A 19,492-nucleotide genomic window follows, 5' to 3' on the forward strand; every position below is an offset into this window, starting at 1 on the left:
TTACAGATGAACAAACTGAAGACTCAAGATAGGAAATGATCTGCTTAAGATCAGACGAGTGGGAGAAGAGCCAGATTCAGAGCCTGCTCTCATTTTTCTGTCCCTAGAAACCCACTATCATGTCAGTGAGCCCATAACTCATATGCAGGAGTACAGAGAGAATAAATATCATCTAATAGTTACTATTAGAATAGTAACTATCATTCTTAGATCCCTTGACAGTTTACAAAGAGATTCGTGTACATTATCTACTATTTGTTGAAACAACCCATCTCAATTTTTCGGATAGAGGAATTGAGGTATATGGAGGCTAAATAACTTCTTCAAGGCCACATCATTTGTAAGCAGTTGAATTAGGACTTGGCAGTTTGACTCCGGAACTCTTAATCATTTTATCATACTGACTTTCCCATGGTGGTGAGTCCTGAAACTCTCCAGCCTTAATACCATTCCCTCCACTGACCCCTTCAAAACCTCTATTTTTATAATGCGGTTTTTGAGAACGCAAGTTGTCTTCTAAATGCAGCTGTCACCTGATAGCAAAAGTGATTTATTTTAGCTACTGTACTTGGAGGAGACAGTAGTTCCTCCAGTGAGCCAGAGAGGTCCCAGAGACCCTGGCTACTTTCATGATACTATCCTCTGCCATCATGGGAGAAGCTACATACAGATGGAATGGAATCTGTTCCACTTCATTAAAAGTCATGTTTGAATTGGTTTGCTATACAGTTAGACACTTTATAAATACAACAGTCTTTTCAGAGCTTGGATTTAAAAAGATTCACGGTACACTTGGAATGAACTAGGAAAAAACCTCAGGGTGTGCCTGCCACGCCCACAGATCAGAAGGTGTGGTCGGTGCACACTACCACCACCTGGAGCATGGCATCTGCATTGCAGGCATAGTATCTGGAAAGGCAGGTAACTTCCTGGGGGCTGCATGTATAAAGAGCAAGCAGAGGTCAGTAGTTATCACACGTGGTCTCAGTCCAATTCCCAGTTCAAATGAGATTACTGAGATGGCATCATTTACCTGCCTCATCCTAAGAGACATCTGATCATTTATTTTTCCTCTTGATCTGACATCCTAGTTCTAAAAGCTATTTGTTTACCCTCACAGGGCCTTCTTAATAGTCTCAGGAGTGCAGAAAAAAAAAAAAAATCAAGTCCCCATGTCAGACAAATATAGATGCCATGTTAAGGAAATGGGGGAAGGAGGGGTCGCACTGTACCTGAACCTTGGCTCACATCTGTCTGAAGAAGTTGCTTGGCTCGAATGACGTCAACATTGAGTCTCCCAGCGCTCGGGAGATAATTGAGTGACAGAAGCAGCTCTCCCAGCTCTACTTCATTCTGCAGAGAAAACAAATGGTCGGGAAGTTGCTTTTCTCTTGTATTACTTTTTGTACCTAGCTTGCAGGAAAGTGATTCCAGCGGCTCACAAATAGGCTTCTGTGGGTGGAATGGATGACAGTGGATGCCTCTTTCTTCAGCTTCTCTTAGCCTCTGCCCCCAATCATTCCACCTATCTCAGAAAGTTCTTTCTGTTCTTAAAATACTTACCAGCAGCAACAACGTACTAACAACAAAGCATTGATAATGATAATAAATACATGCTACCTGTCAAGTACTGTGCTAAGCACCTTCTATGGAATAACTAGTTCAATCTTCATGAATCTGTAACATGTTACTGTTAGCTCTCACTTAATAGATGTGGAACCTGGGGAACAGGATAGTGAAATCCCACGTCCAAGGCCACACAGCTAGAAAATGGCAGCACTGGTGTCTGGTCCCAAGGAGGCTGATTCCAGACACTCTAACCACTGTGCTTTCCTGCCTCGCAGCAAAAGAAGTGTGAGGGAGAACACCTTGCAGAGCAACTATGTGGGTGAGAAATCTGTTCTCAACCCACGGTCCACAGCAGAGCCCTGGCTTCTGACCTCAGCAGGCAATACTCAGCCGGTGACATCCCTTGTTAAAAAATACCCATTCCTGGGGCGCCTGGGTGGCTTAGTCAGTTAAGCATCCAACTTTCACTTAGGTCATGATCTCGCGGTTCGTGGGTTCAAGCCCTGCGTCGGGCTCTATGCTGAATGCCAGCTCAGAGCCTGGAGCCTGTTTCAGTCTGTGACTCCCTCTCTCTCTGACCCTCCCCTGTTCACGCTGTCTCTCTCTCTCTCCTAGAAATAANTATCACAGAGCCCAGTGTGGGACTTGAACCCACAAACTGTGAGATCATGACCTGAGCCAAAGTCAGACACTCAAATGACTGAGCCACCCAGGCGCCCCTGGAAACCCCAACATTTAAACCTGAGAAAAAGGTCTTCCATAAATAGAGAGCACGGGCCTTGTCTGCTAACTGTCACCCGAAGGTGGGTGGTTCTGTTGGTTGAGCGTCTGACTTTTGGTTTCAGCTCAGGTCATGATCCCAGGGTCATGGGATTGAGCCCTGTACCAGGCTCCACATTAAGTGTAGATCCTGCTTAAGATTTCCTCTCTCTCTCTCACTTTCTCTTTCTGCCACCCCCCACTCTCTCTCAAAATAAATAAATAAACATAAAAAAGTAATAGTCAATAGTTACTAAGTGCGTGCTGTGCACTAGACACAGTGCTCAGCAAAGGTTATGTCTTGTTCTCATTTAACCCACATAACAATCTTTCAGGATGTCCTTGTGTCATTTTAGATTTACCCATTTTACAGATGAGAAAGTCTAAGCACACAGGTCTTGCTTGAGGCCACAAAGCCAAGGCCCAGGCCCTGGCTCCACAGCCCATGCATTTAACCCCCCTGCTCTTTTGATTCTCTGTCCATTCGTATCTTTTGGTTGTGACGGGCGGGTGCTACTTTTGTCATAAATCTTAAAGTCAAGTAAAATACAGAGGTGTTGAGGCTTTCCTTATGGGCACTCAGTGCCCCCTGGGGCCCCCTCCTGATCTCCACGTGCAACATTAAGTTCTTCTTCTCAGCAGGGACTTGGGAATCGATATTCCATGCTTGGATCTTATCTTGGTTCAATAGAGCTTCCACGGCCTGCCCTCTACCATTTAAAGATGCAGTGGAATCGCGGTCTTCTGTCTTCACCTGAAACTGAGGAGAGTGGGACCCGTGGACAGCAGCCATCACAGGCTGCAAGAGAGAGGATGTCGTGTCTGCTTAGGGCAGGCATCCCCTGATTGGACGCAGACCCTCTGGGTGACAGGCCCTAAGAAAACCCAGAGCCAAGCTGCCTCAGGGGAGTCTCCGAGCAGAGCGCACTTGCAGCCTTGGCGACGAGAAGCAATAAGCCCGTGCAGAGGAAGCCACGGCCTTCTTTCTTGGGAGCCCAGCAGCTAAGGATTTTAGACTAGATCTAAACAGATTAAGCTTCCAGTGACTCTGGAGCAGGGTTCTTCAGTGTGATATCAGAACCCAATGCCGCCACTACCTGGGTGATTGGGAAAGGCAGACCCCCTTGATCTTTGGAGCTAGGAAGACCAGAGCCTGAAGACTAATTCTACCAGTCTGACACTGGGTAGACTGCTCAGGCGTTAAGCCTCGGTCCCCAGCCCTGTAAGCTGACAAGGGTGATGCTGGCTTGATAGGGTGAAGCATGATGAGTATCAGCAATAAGTGAAGCCCTCCTACGACTAGGTCACAGGAGATAAGAACCATCACTTCTAGTAATTCTATGCTGTGGTAGCCAGCTTCTAAACTGCCTCCCAACGATCCCTAACTCCCAGTATTCACACCATCCTGTAATCCCCTCTCCTAGAAGATGAGCTGGATCTAGCGGGTTGCTTTTAATGAACAGAATATGGCAAAAGCAATAGGGTGTCATTTCTAAGATCAGGTTAACAATAGGACTCTGGCTTCCATCTTGTTCACCGTCTCTTGCTCCTTCACGTGCCCGCTCTGATGGAAACCATCTGCCATGCCGTGAGTTACCCCATGGAGAAGCCCACGTGATAAGAAACACAGGAAGGTCACTGGCCAACATCCAGGAAGGAACTGAAGCCTCCAATCCAATGCATCTCCTTGCGACGAGCCAAATCCTGCCAACCCCTATGTGCATACGCTTAAGAACAGATCCTCCCCCAGATGAGCCTTAAGATGAGACTGCGGCCCCAGCCAATACCTTGAGTGCAGTCTTGTCAGAGGACCTCAGCCAGAAGCACCCAGCAAAACTATGCCTGTGTTCCTGATCCACAGGAACTATGAGCTGAATGAATGTTCGTGGTTTTAAGTCACGAAATCTGTTTTGCAGCAATAGATAACTAATACACCCTGAAAACAACAGATTAAATTCAACCAGAGCGGCACATGAAGCCTCTACTTAAACACCATGTCCTTGGGAAAGCCTTTCAAAATCCTCCTGAGTTAGGTGACACTATATTCTCATGTTTCCCTATTAGACTATAAGCTACCTGAATCATCATATCATCAAAACACTCATAGTGAGCACTCATTATTATTTCAAAGTTCTAAGTCCCTTAATCTTCACAACAAACCTATGAAGCAAGTATTATTATTGCCCATTTTATAGATGAAGAAACTGAGGCTCAGAGGGGCCAGGCAACTTGCCAAAGCCTTCAGTAATTATGTGGAGATGCCAGGAAACACGGCTCCAAAGTTTACATTTGTAATAATCATGCTTTCCAGGTCTCTGGATCTTGCCTAAGTTCACAAATGGTAAATGAATTCAAACTCAGGTAGCTGAATACCAGACATGAAGTTCTTAAAGGTTACCCTCTCTAGATAACTTCTATCTTTAGAACAATAAGTGGAATATGTCTCACTGGAGTTCAGCAGGGTCTGGAACATAACCTACCTGTAAACACTAGGCTGGCATTTTCCAGTTCTTCTTGGGGGACTTTGAAGCTGAAGGATTCATTGTAGAAAGGATCGATCGTTCCTCTTAAGAAGGATGTCTTCTTTGTTTTCACAAGCTTGAGTCCATGTACCAGCTGGATTTTCACAAAGGGGTCTGGGAATCAGACACAGCATATGGAATGTTGGAGCTCATGAAACTCAATCCATCCATCCAACTTGCCATCTATCTGATAAGCCAACCACCCACGCATCCTTCCATCACTTTTTCCCCATCAATCCATCCAACTTTCCATCCATCAGGCCAGATATCCACCCCTCCTTTCGTTTGTCCATCTTCCCATCCATCCATCATCCATTCCTCCCTCTTCCCCATCCAGCTGCTTATCTGCTCATCCCTTTCTCTCTTCCTCCAGCCATCCAAGGTTTACTGAGCTCCTCCCATGCGTCAAGCACTGTGTGCATTTTACAGATGAACAAACTGAAGACTCAAGATAGGAAATGATCTGCTTAAGATCAGACGAGTGGGAGAAGAGCCAGATTCAGAGCCTGCTCTCATTTTTCTGTCCCTAGAAACCCACTATCATGTCAGTGAGCCCATAACTCATATGCAGGAGTACAGAGAGAATAAATATCATCTAATAGTTACTATTAGAATAGTAACTATCATTCTTAGATCCCTTGACAGTTTACAAAGAGATTCGTGTACATTATCTACTATTTGTTGAAACAACCCATCTCAATTTTTCGGATAGAGGAATTGAGGTATATGGAGGCTAAATAACTTCTTCAAGGCCACATCATTTGTAAGCAGTTGAATTAGGACTTGGCAGTTTGACTCCGGAACTCTTAATCATTTTATCATACTGACTTTCCCATGGTGGTGAGTCCTGAAACTCTCCAGCCTTAATACCATTCCCTCCACTGACCCCTTCAAAACCTCTATTTTTATAATGCGGTTTTTGAGAACGCAAGTTGTCTTCTAAATGCAGCTGTCACCTGATAGCAAAAGTGATTTATTTTAGCTACTGTACTTGGAGGAGACAGTAGTTCCTCCAGTGAGCCAGAGAGGTCCCAGAGACCCTGGCTACTTTCATGATACTATCCTCTGCCATCATGGGAGAAGCTACATACAGATGGAATGGAATCTGTTCCACTTCATTAAAAGTCATGTTTGAATTGGTTTGCTATACAGTTAGACACTTTATAAATACAACAGTCTTTTCAGAGCTTGGATTTAAAAAGATTCACGGTACACTTGGAATGAACTAGGAAAAAACCTCAGGGTGTGCCTGCCACGCCCACAGATCAGAAGGTGTGGTCGGTGCACACTACCACCACCTGGAGCATGGCATCTGCATTGCAGGCATAGTATCTGGAAAGGCAGGTAACTTCCTGGGGGCTGCATGTATAAAGAGCAAGCAGAGGTCAGTAGTTATCACACGTGGTCTCAGTCCAATTCCCAGTTCAAATGAGATTACTGAGATGGCATCATTTACCTGCCTCATCCTAAGAGACATCTGATCATTTATTTTTCCTCTTGAACTGACATCCTAGTTCTAAAAGCTATTTGTTTACCCTCACAGGGCCTTCTTAATAGTCTCAGGAGTGCAGAAAAAAAAAAAAAATCAAGTCCCCATGTCAGACAAATATAGATGCCATGTTAAGGAAATGGGGGAAGGAGGGGTCGCACTGTACCTGAACCTTGGCTCACATCTGTCTGAAGAAGTTGCTTGGCTCGAATGACGTCAACATTGAGTCTCCCAGCGCTCGGGAGATAATTGAGTGACAGAAGCAGCTCTCCCAGCTCTACTTCATTCTGCAGAGAAAACAAATGGTCGGGAAGTTGCTTTTCTCTTGTATTACTTTTTGTACCTAGCTTGCAGGAAAGTGATTCCAGCGGCTCACAAATAGGCTTCTGTGGGTGGAATGGATGACAGTGGATGCCTCTTTCTTCAGCTTCTCTTAGCCTCTGCCCCCAATCATTCCACCTATCTCAGAAAGTTCTTTCTGTTCTTAAAATACTTACCAGCAGCAACAACGTACTAACAACAAAGCATTGATAATGATAATAAATACATGCTACCTGTCAAGTACTGTGCTAAGCACCTTCTATGGAATAACTAGTTCAATCTTCATGAATCTGTAACATGTTACTGTTAGCTCTCACTTAATAGATGTGGAACCTGGGGAACAGGATAGTGAAATCCCACGTCCAAGGCCACACAGCTAGAAAATGGCAGCACTGGTGTCTGGTCCCAAGGAGGCTGATTCCAGACACTCTAACCACTGTGCTTTCCTGCCTCGCAGCAAAAGAAGTGTGAGGGAGAACACCTTGCAGAGCAACTATGTGGGTGAGAAATCTGTTCTCAACCCACGGTCCACAGCAGAGCCCTGGCTTCTGACCTCAGCAGGCAATACTCAGCCGGTGACATCCCTTGTTAAAAAATACCCATTCCTGGGGCGCCTGGGTGGCTTAGTCAGTTAAGCATCCAACTTTCACTTAGGTCATGATCTCGCGGTTCGTGGGTTCAAGCCCTGCGTCGGGCTCTATGCTGAATGCCAGCTCAGAGCCTGGAGCCTGTTTCAGTCTGTGACTCCCTCTCTCTCTGACCCTCCCCTGTTCACGCTGTCTCTCTCTCTCTCCTAGAAATAAATTTAAAAATATATATTTTAAAAAAACCCATTCCTTTGATGTCAACACCACCATGCTAGTGAGAAATTCACCCAGAGCATGATTCATGCCTCCAAAAGTACCTGGGAAACAGGAGGCCCCAGTCCTCTGTCCCATTTAAATACAATTTTTTAATGTAAAAACTTGCAACCATATGCAGATCTACACAAGCCTGTATAACGAATCTCCATATACCCATGATGATCAACAATGATCAACTTCTTGCTAAAGGATGTTTCATCGTGTCTTAGTCTGTACTTGTCTTCATTCATATAACAAAAGGCCATAGATTGGGTGGCTCACAAACCACAAAAATTTCTTTCTCACAGTCCTAGAGGCTGGGAGTTAAGGATCAGGGCGCTGGCACCGTTGGGTGAGGACCATCTTCCAGGTCACAGATTTCTCGTTGTATCATCACATGGTAGAAGAGACTGGGGAGCAATGTGGGCCCCTAATCCCATTCAAGGGGGCTCTACCTTCATTACCTAGTTACCTCTCAAAGGCCCGATCTTGTAACAGCATCACATTGGGCATTAGGATTCCAACATGTAAATTTTGGGAGGACACAAACATTTAGAGCATAGCACATCTACACACTGACTTGCAAAAAAATCTTAGCCGAATATTTCAAACCATGTCCCAGACATGATGTCATTTTACCTGTATATCCTTCAGAGTGTATCTCTAAATGATAAGGACATTAAAACAAATATTTTTGGTATGAGACATTTCTAGTCATATTCAAAAGAAAGCAAAAAAGTATAAGGAAACTTCTCATATCCACCATCACTCAGATTCAATAATTATCTTGATTTATCTATACTCTCATTCAACTCTCCGTATCACCCTGAAGTAATTCCCACACATATTATTTTATCTATAATATTTTAGTATATAACTCTAAATGATCAAATTGATCTATTTATCTATCCATGTAACCACCCACGAGCTACCCATCCTCCATCCATCCAACCATCCACCTATCCATCCTCCATCTATTCATTCATCCTTTCTTCCTCCACCCATCAACCATCCATCTTTCATCCATCCATCATCCATCTATCCTTCTTTTATCACCCTTTCCATCTATCCACCCACCCATAATCTCTGTCCCTTTCAGTTATCAGTCATTCCAGCAAATTTATGCCAAGTGGCAGCTCTAGAACATAGTTTGGCACATGGTAGATACTCAATAAACATGCACTGACTGGATCCACAGTCAAACCAATAGATTTCTGGACTGAGTTAGTCCCCAAACAAGAAATAACCTCACACATTACCTCAGAGGTTACAAACTGTCAGCCTGCAGATGCATTTCATTTGGCCCACATCAAGTTGAAACACAGTAACTAGCTCATTACTATAAAAATCAAGAATCAAGGGGCGCCTGGGTGGCTCAGTCGGTTGAGCGTCCGACTTCAGCTCAGGTCATGATCTCACAGTCCGTGGGTTCGAGACCCGCGTCGGGCTCTGTGCTGACAGCTCAGAGCCTGGAGCCTGCTTTGGATTCTGTGTCTCCCTCTCTCTCTGCCCCTCCCCACTAACTCTCTGTCTCTGTCTCTCAAAATAAAATAAAGACATAAAAAAAAAAATTTTTTTTTTTAAATTCAAGAATCAAGATATTCCACTTTCAAAAAAAGTTCTGGAAGTCTTGACTTCCTTGAAAAATGAAGGTCCAGCAAGGCTGGGCTCCACATTCCCACCTCGTAACATCTGGCCACAGTGCAGCATGCCCCAGGAATGGACCTACCCGTGTCATTTCACTACTCTTCTTCACTGCTTTACATGCATGATTGCAGGTTTTTAAAGGCAAGAATGGTCAACTCAGTGTCCGGAGTAATCAGGGAAGCTCAGCAGCCCCTCTACACAGTTGTAAGGATTCCCCCCTTGTTCTTGAAGGCCTAGAAGATGCAGTCGCCTCAGGGCCTGCCCCTGCAGACAGACGTATTTATCCTGAGGCGAGAAAGGCAGAGAATTCTCTGGGCTCCCTAGGCCAGGGAGAAGCATTCACACCCTTGTGGACTTAGAGCAAAGACTTCCCTGGTTTCACAGCTAACCAGCCGCTCAACTCAAGACACGGCTCTCCAGGCAGGATCCTAACTCATCACTCAGTCCGCGGAGATGGTGAAAAGCAAATTCAACACATCTAATGTCATTGAGCGTAGTTCATTTAGAGATGGCCCCAACTGAGGGACAGAATGTATGGCAGGAAATCGGCCTACAGACATAGACCAGTAGTTCTCATATGGGGACAGTTCTGTCACCCTCAACTCCCTGGGGGACATTTTCCAACGTCTAAAGACATTTTGGGTTGTCACACCGGAGGTGGGGGACGCTGCTGGGCAGCTACTGGGCAGAGGTCAGGGACGCTGTTCAACATCATGCAGTGTACAAGACCAGAATCGTCCAGCCCCAGGTGGCGACAGTGCTCAGATTGAGAGACATGGGTTTGAAGAGAGAAAAGGGGACACAGGTCTCTTTTAGGAGCAAAACAAGTAAACATCCGTCGGCTCCATAGTTTCATTTCCAGGAACTTACCCCATCAATGCACCTCACTGTGTGTCAAGATGTGCACACAAGGATAATAAATATAGTACCATGACGGTGATAGATCGACTGTGGGCCATGCCGTGCGAGGAGTGGGGAGCAAGAGTCCCTGCCTTCATGGAACACACACTCTGGTTGGGGAGACGGAGAGTAAACAGACTAAAAAAGATACCAATGGGGGCACCTTAGTTGGTTAAGCATCTGACTCTCGGTTTCAGCTCAGGTCGTGATCTCGTGGTTCAGGAGTTCGAGCCCCATGCTATCATCACAGAGCCTGCTTGGGATTCTCTCTCCCTCTCTCTGCCCCTCACCCACTCATACCCTCTCTCAAAATAAATAAATAAACTTTAAGAAAAAAGACACAAATGAGGTGATTTCAGATAATGTTGAATACTAGGAAGAATAATCCAGGGGCACCTGGGTGGCTCAGTCGGTTAAGCGTCCGACTTTAGCTCAGGTCATGATCTCATGGTTCATGAGTTCAAGCCCTGCGTCGGGCTCCATGCTGACAAGCTTGGAGCCTGGAGCCTGCTTCAAATTTTGTGTCTCCCTCTCTTTCTGCTCCTCCCCGACTTGTGCTCTGTCTCTTTCTCTCTCTCACTCGCTCAAAAATAAACATTAAAAAATAAAAAAATTTTTTTAATAAAAAAAGAAAAAGAAAGATCCAGCAGGGTAAGGAGATGAGAGACCTTTCTGGCGTGAGGGAAATACTCTGTATCTTGATTACAGCGGCGATTACATGTGTGCATTTGCCAAAAATCAACAAACTATGTATTTAAAATGAATGTCTTTACTGTATGTAAATTATACCTTAGTAAAGTTGATTAAAAGCGGGGGATATGAAGTAAGCAAACAGGGCAGAATATTATTAGCATTTGTCAGATCTCGGAGATGGTTACCTGGGTATTTCTTTTATTCTTTTAAGTTAGAACTATTTCATTTAAAAACATAACACAAACATTTAAAAAGCAAGCACAATATCTTAGGCAGGGAAAGAGGATGGTGACTGGTGGGCCACATGCGAGGGCCCCCACATCAGCCGGGGCGTTCAGGCAAGGCCTCTGTGAGGTGAGGTTTGAGGGAGGCCTAAAGGAAGCGAGTGGGGAGGGGGACACACCAGGCAGAGGGGTAGGAAGACCAGAATGGCTAGAGTGAGCTAAGAGGTGGCTTCTGGAAAGATCCATGGGAGCTAGAGAAAGCTGCCCAGTGGCTGACCTGTGGGAGTATGCCCACTCCAGAGGCGCTTCCAGGAAATGGAAAAGGGAGTGAGGTCAGCTACAGGGCTCTCATCGCCTAAGGGGCCCTCAAGCCCTTTCCGGAGAGAAAAGAGCTGCTCTTTTCCTCTTCAGGGGCTGTTGACCAACCTTCAACAAGGCAGCTGCCTGGTGTCATCCTCTATCTTCCCCTTTCTAAGAAGACTATTTTTCACCTCAAACAAAACAAAACAACTCTTTTATTCCTCTTTCCCCTTGAAGGTTATGAACTGCTGCTCTCACCAGCCCCACCCCACCCCCAACACACGCCCATCAAGGTTTTCATGCTGTATTTTTCCAAGGGAAGTGATCCCATTGATCCAGCTAACGCTTCTCTCCGCCTCGCCTTGGGAGTGATCAATTTGCAAGACAGTTGTCTGGAATTCGGGGAACAGTTGGTAGAAATAAAAAAAAGGGCTAATTGAGCAATATCCAAGGGTTCATTGATTTATTTAATAAACACTTAACTCTACAGCTACTCAGGCACCGGGACGTCGTGATCATGATAATTACAGCAAACCTGTACTGCGCAATCACCCTGGGCCAGGCACTGACTCTGCCAGGCTCAGGCTGAGGCTCATTTCTGGCCTCGACAGCTCTGAAGCTTCCCATGTCACAGAGGAAAGAATCTGGGCTCCGAGAAGCCAAATGATGTGCTCAAGACCACATTACGAGTCAGGACAGGGGGCAAGCTCAGCCTGCGCATGGACTCTTCTACCGTGCGGCTGGTAACGAAAGCACAATGCTACCAACAATTCGGTCTACTGATGGGGAGCAGGAAAGATACAAAAACAAATCAAAATTCCAGGGGCCTCACACTCACTGGGTTGGCTATAAAAACAACAACCAGACAATAACAAATGTTGATGCAGATGTGGAGAAACTGGACGCCTGCACGCCGCTGGTGGGAACATAAAATGATGTGCTACGCAGTCTGGCTCTTCCTCAAAAGGTTAAACCTAGAGTTACCACATGACCCAGCAATTCTTCTTGGTATTTCTATTCTCTGAAGAGAATAGAAAAACTTGTACACGAATGTTCGCAGTTGCACTATTCACAATAGCCAAAAGGTGGAAATGGGCCAAATGTCCACCAGTGGATGAACAGATGAACAAAATGTAGCAAAGCCATGCAACGGAATGTGACAAAAAGGAATGAAGTAGTGATACCTGCTACAGTACTTTGTAGCTGACCCTTGGAAACAATATAGTAGGTGAAAGAAGCCAGATACAAAATCACATACAGTATGATTCTATTTCTGAGATACCCAGAATAGGTCAATCTAGACGGACAGAAACCAGATTCGTGGTTGCTAGGATCTGGTAGGAGATTGGCTGGGAGCTAGCGGGACAGATACAGGGAGTGACTCCTTAGTGGGCATGGGGTCTCCTTTGGAATGATGAAAATATTCTGGAACTAGAGAGAGGTGATGGTTACCCGACACTGAGAACATACTAAATGCCACTGAACTGTACACTTTAAAAGGGTTAGACTGAGCGGCGCCTGGGTGGCTTAGTTGGTTAAACGGCCATCTCTTGATTTCAACTCAGGTTGCGATCTCATGGTCATGGGATCGAGCCCTGTGTCAGGCTCCGTGCTGAGTGGAGCCTGTTTGAGATTCTCCCTCTCTCTCTGCTCTCTCTAAATAAACAAATAAACTTGAAAACAAAAACTTTAGATTGATATTATGTAAATTTTACCCCAATTAAAACAAATTATGGGGTCCTAAGTGTTAATGAGCTGCATAAACCTGACCCAGTGCAAGACATACTGAAGTACAACCCATTCTTGGGAGGGGCATGGTCAGGGAAGGCTTCACAGAGGAGGCATTCAAGTAAAGTATTTTTTTTTAATGTTTCATTATTTATTTTTGAGAGAGAAAGAGACAGATCATGAGTGGGGGAGGGGCAGAGAGAGAGGGAGACACAGAATCTGAAGCAGGCTCCAGGCTCTGAGCTGTCAGCACAGAGCCCAAGGCAGGGCTCTAGTTCATGAACCATGAGATCATGACCTGAGCTGAAGTTGGATGCTTAACTAACTGAGCCACCCAGGCATGCCCCTTGGGTTAAGTCTTTAAAGGTAAGTAGGATGGGGGTGCCTGCCTGGCCCAGTTGGTGGAGCACACAACTCTTAATCTTGGGGTTGTGAGTTCAAGCCTGGTATTGGGTGTGAAGATTACTTTAAAAAAAAAAAAGAGGGGTGCCTGGGTGGCTTAGTCAGTTAAGTGTCGGACTCTTGATTTTGGTTCAGGTCATGTTCTTACAGTTCATGAGATCAAGCCCTGAGTCAGGCTCTGCATTGAGCATGGAGCCTGCTTGGGATTTTCTCTCTCTGCCTTCTCCTGTTCATGCTCCCCTTCCTCAAAATAAATAAACTTAAAAAAAAAAGATAAGTAGGATGTATTAACTAACTATATCATGGTAATCACTTCAAAATATATGTATATCAAATCATGACATTGTACACCTTCAACTCACATAATGTTATGTTAACTATATATATCTCAAAACAACTAGAAAAAAAAGACATTAGGATTTTGTCCAGGAAATATCTCAGGGAAGGACACTCCGTGAAGATGGAACAGAATGACAGAGCTCTTCCTTGCAATCCCGTTCCCCTTTGCTGTTCTGGTCCTGAAGTTCTTGGTTTCATAACAGAAGGTCCCAAGTAACTTGTTATTAATAGTAAAGCAGGCAAGATGGTTAACAATTTGGATTTCTAAAATAAATTGACGAGGATTCTCTTTACAAATAACATCACTTCCACTTATTTGTACTCTTGGTTTTTATATTTTCATTGGTTTGTTTTTTAAATGGGGAAGATGATGCTGGCTTCACCCTTAGGTGGACAGGTGTGTGCTCTGGACACCCCAACCTCCATTTCAAATAAAAAAGAGAGGGGGGCCTGGGTGGCTCAGAGTCAGTCGGTTAAGCGTCCGACTCTGGCTCAGGTCATTATCTCACGGTCTATGAGTTCAAACCCTGTGTCAGGCTCTGTGCTGACAGCTCAGAGCCTGGAGCTTGCTTCAGACTCTGTGTCTCCTTCTCTCTCTCCTCTCCCCTGCTCACACTCTGTCTCTCTTTGTCTCAAAAATAAATTAAAAAACATATAAAAATATTTAAAAAGAGAAATACATTTTAGGACAAGAATTTAATAGTTGATATTCAGAAATAACACTGAGTCATCACTGTGGAGAAAGTCAACCACTGCTGTTCTCTGGAGTGATGTATGTTGAGAGGCTCCATAATTTTCAGGGCTTGGGATCTCAAGGTCATATCTTAACCCAGCCCTCAAGAAAGTAGAGGGTTCTCACTAAACTCAGGGCCTTTGTTGCAGAATGTGTGACACATGTGAACAATAACATCCACTCGGACATCAAAACCCACAGCTCTAAATAATCTGAGGACAAAAACGTCCCTGGAGGATTCCTGAAGGCAGAATCTTCCCTGTCCCTCTTCCCTAGAAATATCCGATGCTAAATTTGAAAGCTGACCAGCGGCCAGATGGTAAGGAACTCACATTATGGGAACAGAAAAAGCAGGACCATCTAGTTCAAGAGCTCCCCAACCTGCCCCACCCTCCCCGGAAAAATCGTGGAATTTATGGTGATCTTTGTGGACACCTATGAAGTATTGGCCCCTTAAACTGACATCAACCTGGGGCCTTTCTGCCCTCCCTCACACCTCTGGGGGCATTTGGCAATGTCTGGAGAGATTTTTTGTTGTCACAAGTTGGGAGGAGGTTGCTACTGACATTTGGTAGGCTGAGGCCAGGCATGCTGTTAAAAATCCTACCAAATGCAGGATACCACCTCCCCCCGAAACAAAGAATGATCCGGCCCCAAATATCAATAGTACTGAAATCTTAACTAATATTCTCTTCGTATCCATGATTCTAGTCTGGACAAATGTTCTTTAATTTTTTTATGTTTTTTATTTATTTCTGAGTGAGAGAGACAGCGTGAGCAGGGGAGGGTAAGAGAGAGAGGGAGACACAGAATCTGAAACAAGCTCTAGGCTCTGAGCTAGCTGTCAGCACAGAGCCCAACGCGGGGCTTGAACCCACAAACTGAGATCATGAGCTGAGCCGAAGTCGGATGCTTAACTGACTGAGACACCCAGGCACCCCTGGACAAATGTTAATAGCAACCAAAGACTCTGAATTTCCCTCCAATAGGTATGAAGAGAGCCTATTCACTACCTCAGCTAAGCTTGCCTGATTGGAAGAGGCCAAAGTACCAGCTGTAAGCCACATACCAAGTACAATTTCTAACCTTCTGCTTCTTCCTTGAGCCTTTCTTTTTTGTTGCAAGCATGGAGCCTTTCTTCTTTGTTGCAAGCAGAAACCCAAGCACCCGACACAAAACCCAGGAAATGGGCTCAGCCACGCCAGGAAGAAGAGACTGCTTGTTCTGGAAGATTGCTTCTTCTCAAACGCTATGAAGTCTCCCTCCTCCCACCCAAATTTAGTCAGATAAGGTTGGCATGTCAGAGCAGGATAATTTGGTCCAACCCTCTAGGTTTATAAAAGAAAATTGAACCAGGTCATTCTCTCACTTCCCTACTTAATATCCTCCATTCATCGCTCTTAGAATGAAATCCAAAGTCCTTAGCCTTGTCCAGGGGTGTCTGGCTGGCTCAGTCAGATGAGCATGTGACTCTTGATCTCTGGATCATGAGTTTGAGCCCCACATTGGGTAGAGAGATCACTTAAATAAATAAACTTTAAAACAACAACAATAGCAAAATCCTTAGCCTCAGTGTCAACCTCGGCACTATTTGGGGCTAGATCATTCTGTCTTGTGGGGGGCAGTCCCGTGCACTCTAGGATGTTTAACAGCATCCCTGGTCTCTATCCACTCAACGCCAGTAGCATACCACCCCCAAATGTGACAACCCCAAATGTCTCTCTACATTGCCAAATATCCTCTGAGGGCAAAATCCCCCAACTGAGAAGCACTAATCTGCCAGGATCTAAATAATTTGACCCAGCCTACATCTCAGACCTCATCTGCCAGCCCCATCTGCCTTCTTTCTATTCCTTGAAAACACAAGACCGTTCCTGCTGTGGGGGCTCACGCCTGCTACTGCCTCAGCCTGGGAATGTCAGTCAACTCAAATGTCACCTCCTCAACTATGTGTTCCAAGACCACCCAACTGAAAACAGTCTGCCACCCCCCCTTCCCTCTCAATTGCTTGTTTTCATCACCTACTTTATTTCTTTCAAGGCACTCTGTCCTTATCTGGTATTTTCTCGTTCTCCACAGAGGCAAGACGGAGGCAAGGACATTATCCATCCATTACCCATGACTCACGGAGCAACTTCAATCTGGATGACCAGGAGAACCAGCTATGCCGCCCAGACGTGGAGGCTCGCCACCACTACATCACGGTCAAGAGAGGGGGCCACCCCCATGTCTGTTGCCTGCCCCCAAACTCAAGAGAATTGAAGCTGAGTTGGGAGAAAACAACCAGGTGACAGGTGCCGTTTCTACCTTTCTCCCTTCTAATGCAATGTCATGAATAAACAGGCCTGGTTTCCTTTTTTAAGAGCTTGATGAGCTCGATTTGGTTGAGCCACGTGGGGTGGGCTTGGGAGGACGGAAATAGACCATCTGTAAACTACACAAATGAATCCAGAAGCCACCCTCCCTGCAAGTCCCCAGCAGCCGGCTTGCACGAAGGAACGCTGCTCCCTTCTCTACCCAGACAAAAATTCGCTCTCCCAGCAGCCTTTGAAAACAGCTAAGTTCTAATCAATAAAAAGGAAATCAAAGAAAACCATCTGGGACAAAAGACACTTTCTGGGGAAAACAACAGCCTGGCTCTCCTCCTGAGACTCGTCCTTTGAAGTGCTTCTAAATGGCGCTCTGGCCACCTAGCAGGTTTCAGAGGTACGCACACAACTTCTAATGCAGCCCAAACAAGGCTGCTCTGTGCTTCCCCGTCTTTGTTCTCCTGTGTTGGGAGAAACCCTTTGTCTCTTAATTTACTGAGCAAACAACATTAAAATAGGAGTGGATTTTTTAAAAAGCAAAATCCAATGACAATCCCAGCACTTTACACCTTCAATCAAATGCTTGCTTTTCTCCATTGCCCCTCCCCCCGCCACCTTCAGGGCTCCTTTCCAGTCCTTATCAATACACAAACCCTGTATGTGCATAGCTGCATTGACAACAGGCAAATTCTAACACCCCCCCTCACCTTAAAGAGAGATGCATATTTCTCATGTCACCACCTAGACACTATTTTATTTATTTATTCATCCTTTCTTTTTTTTTTAAAGTTTATTTATTTTGAGAGGTGGGGGAGGGGTGGAGAGAGAGGGAGAGAGAATCCAAAGCGGGCTCCATGCTGCCAGCACAGCACGGTACTGGCTCCCATAAACCGTGAGATCATGACCCGAGCCGAAATCAGGAGTCGGACACCAAGTGACTGAACCACCTAGGTGGCTTTGTTCTTTCTAAAAGTTCATTTATTTTGAGAGAGACAGAGAGAGACAGAGAGAGAGAGCATATGCACGTATGCATGAACAGGAGAAGGTCATTCATTCATTCTTAAGTAATTTCTATGCCCAGCGTGTGGCTTGAACTCACAACTCCAAGACCAAGAGTCACATGCTCCACCAACCAAGCCAGCCAGGTACCCACTAAGTTTCATTTTTATTCATTTAATATATTTATTTATTTACTTATTTTTTATTTTCGTTAGAGAGAGAGTGCAAGACAGCAAGGGGCAGAGGGAGAGGGAGAAATAGAGAATCCTGTAGTGGGGCTCAAGCTCACCTGATGTAGGGCTCGAACTCACGAACCACTGGACTATGACCTGAGCCGAAGTCAGATGCTAACCTGACTGAGCCCACTAAGTTTCATTTTTAATGTCTACACAGAATATTCCATTAGGCTGAAATACTGTAATTTATTTTAGCCATTTTCCTATTGCTAGGTATTTAGGTTATTATTTTATTATTTTTAATTTGAGAGAGTGGAAGCAGAGGAGAGGGTCAGAAGGGGGTGGAGAGAATCTCAGGCAGGCTCCACACTCAGCATGGAGCCCATTGTGGGGATCCATCCCATGACCTTGGGATCATGAGCTGAGCCAAAATCAAGAGTCAGATGCTCAACCCATTGAGCCACACAGGCACCCTGCTATGTACTCAGGTTATTTTTAATGACCTAAAAATCGAGCACTTCGGTATTTTTCTTCTTTCAGATTACATCCTTCCAATAAAACCCATCAGTGGTATTACTGGGTCAAAGAATATATCAAGATATATAAAAATATCCAAATATTTGTATGCTGCTCAATATGAACTGTCAGACCAGCCCTGAGGGCTAAACTCACTTCATGGCAACCAGCAGGATGGAATCTCCCCACAAAGTCACCAGCACTGAATGAACATCCACATTTTAGCACGTGGGCACGGGATCTGTGGGCGGCTAAAATATTTTTTTGTTTCTATTTCTTTGATTGAATGTCTAATCATATATTGATTTAAGTGCATTTCCTCTTTTGCATGAAAGTGTTGACAGCCTATCTTTCTGCGTGAGTTCAATGCCTGCTACATGCCCATGGCTGCCCGACAATACGCATTTACCACTGGATTGCGTCTGCCTGTCACTGTCAGCCATTCTAAGTTTTCCTGTCCGCTGAGTATCTTAATTTGGATTTAGTTTGTATCTCGTTCATTGGCTCTTTATACTTTTGAAAGACCCTGTTCGTTTCTTTGTGCCCATTTTCTACTGGGTATTTGTCTTTCTCTTATTAATTTAGGAAAAAGCCTTTAAATATTATGGATACTAAACTACCCACCTCTTGTGTGTTGTTATGGATTGAATTGTGTCTCTCCCCCTACCCCCAAATTCATGTTTAAGTCCCAACCCCCAGGATCTCAGAATGTGACCTTATTTAGGAATAGGGTCCTTACAGATGTAATTAGTTAAGATGAAGTCATAATGGAGTAGGGGTAAGCCTCTAATCCAACATGACCAGTGTCTTTATGAAAGGGAGAAATGTGGACACAGATATGCATATTAGAGAGAGTGCCACGTGGAGACCAAGTTATGCTGCCTAGAACAGATCCTTCCTAGAACCTTCAGAGGGTACCCTGCAGACACCTGGATTTTGGGCTACAGGCCTCCCAAACGGTAAATGTCTTTTTTTTTTTTTTTAATGTTTTTTATTTATTTTTAGGAGAGAGAGAGAGAAAGAA

At 44.8% G+C, this 19,492-nt stretch overlaps 1 protein-coding gene across 1 annotated transcript in view; it reads right to left on the reverse strand.

Moving 5' to 3' along the window:
- Nucleotides 1–19,492, reverse strand: part of SYT17 (synaptotagmin 17) — an 88,424-nt gene that overhangs the window by 33,778 nt on the left and 35,154 nt on the right. The window contains exons 6-8 of the mRNA XM_039255874.1: nucleotides 6,506–6,626; nucleotides 4,809–4,964; nucleotides 1,233–1,409 (exon numbers count right to left, since the gene is read on the reverse strand). Of these exons, the coding sequence (XP_039111805.1) occupies nucleotides 1,233–1,409; nucleotides 4,809–4,964; nucleotides 6,506–6,626 (454 nt within the window). The remainder of the gene's footprint in view (nucleotides 1–1,232; nucleotides 1,410–4,808; nucleotides 4,965–6,505; nucleotides 6,627–19,492) is intronic.

Source organism: Hyaena hyaena, unplaced genomic scaffold (assembly GCF_003009895.1).
Source record: "Hyaena hyaena isolate Hyena2069 unplaced genomic scaffold, ASM300989v1 scaffold_550, whole genome shotgun sequence".
In the NCBI taxonomy this organism is placed as follows: Eukaryota; Metazoa; Chordata; class Mammalia; order Carnivora; family Hyaenidae; genus Hyaena; species Hyaena hyaena.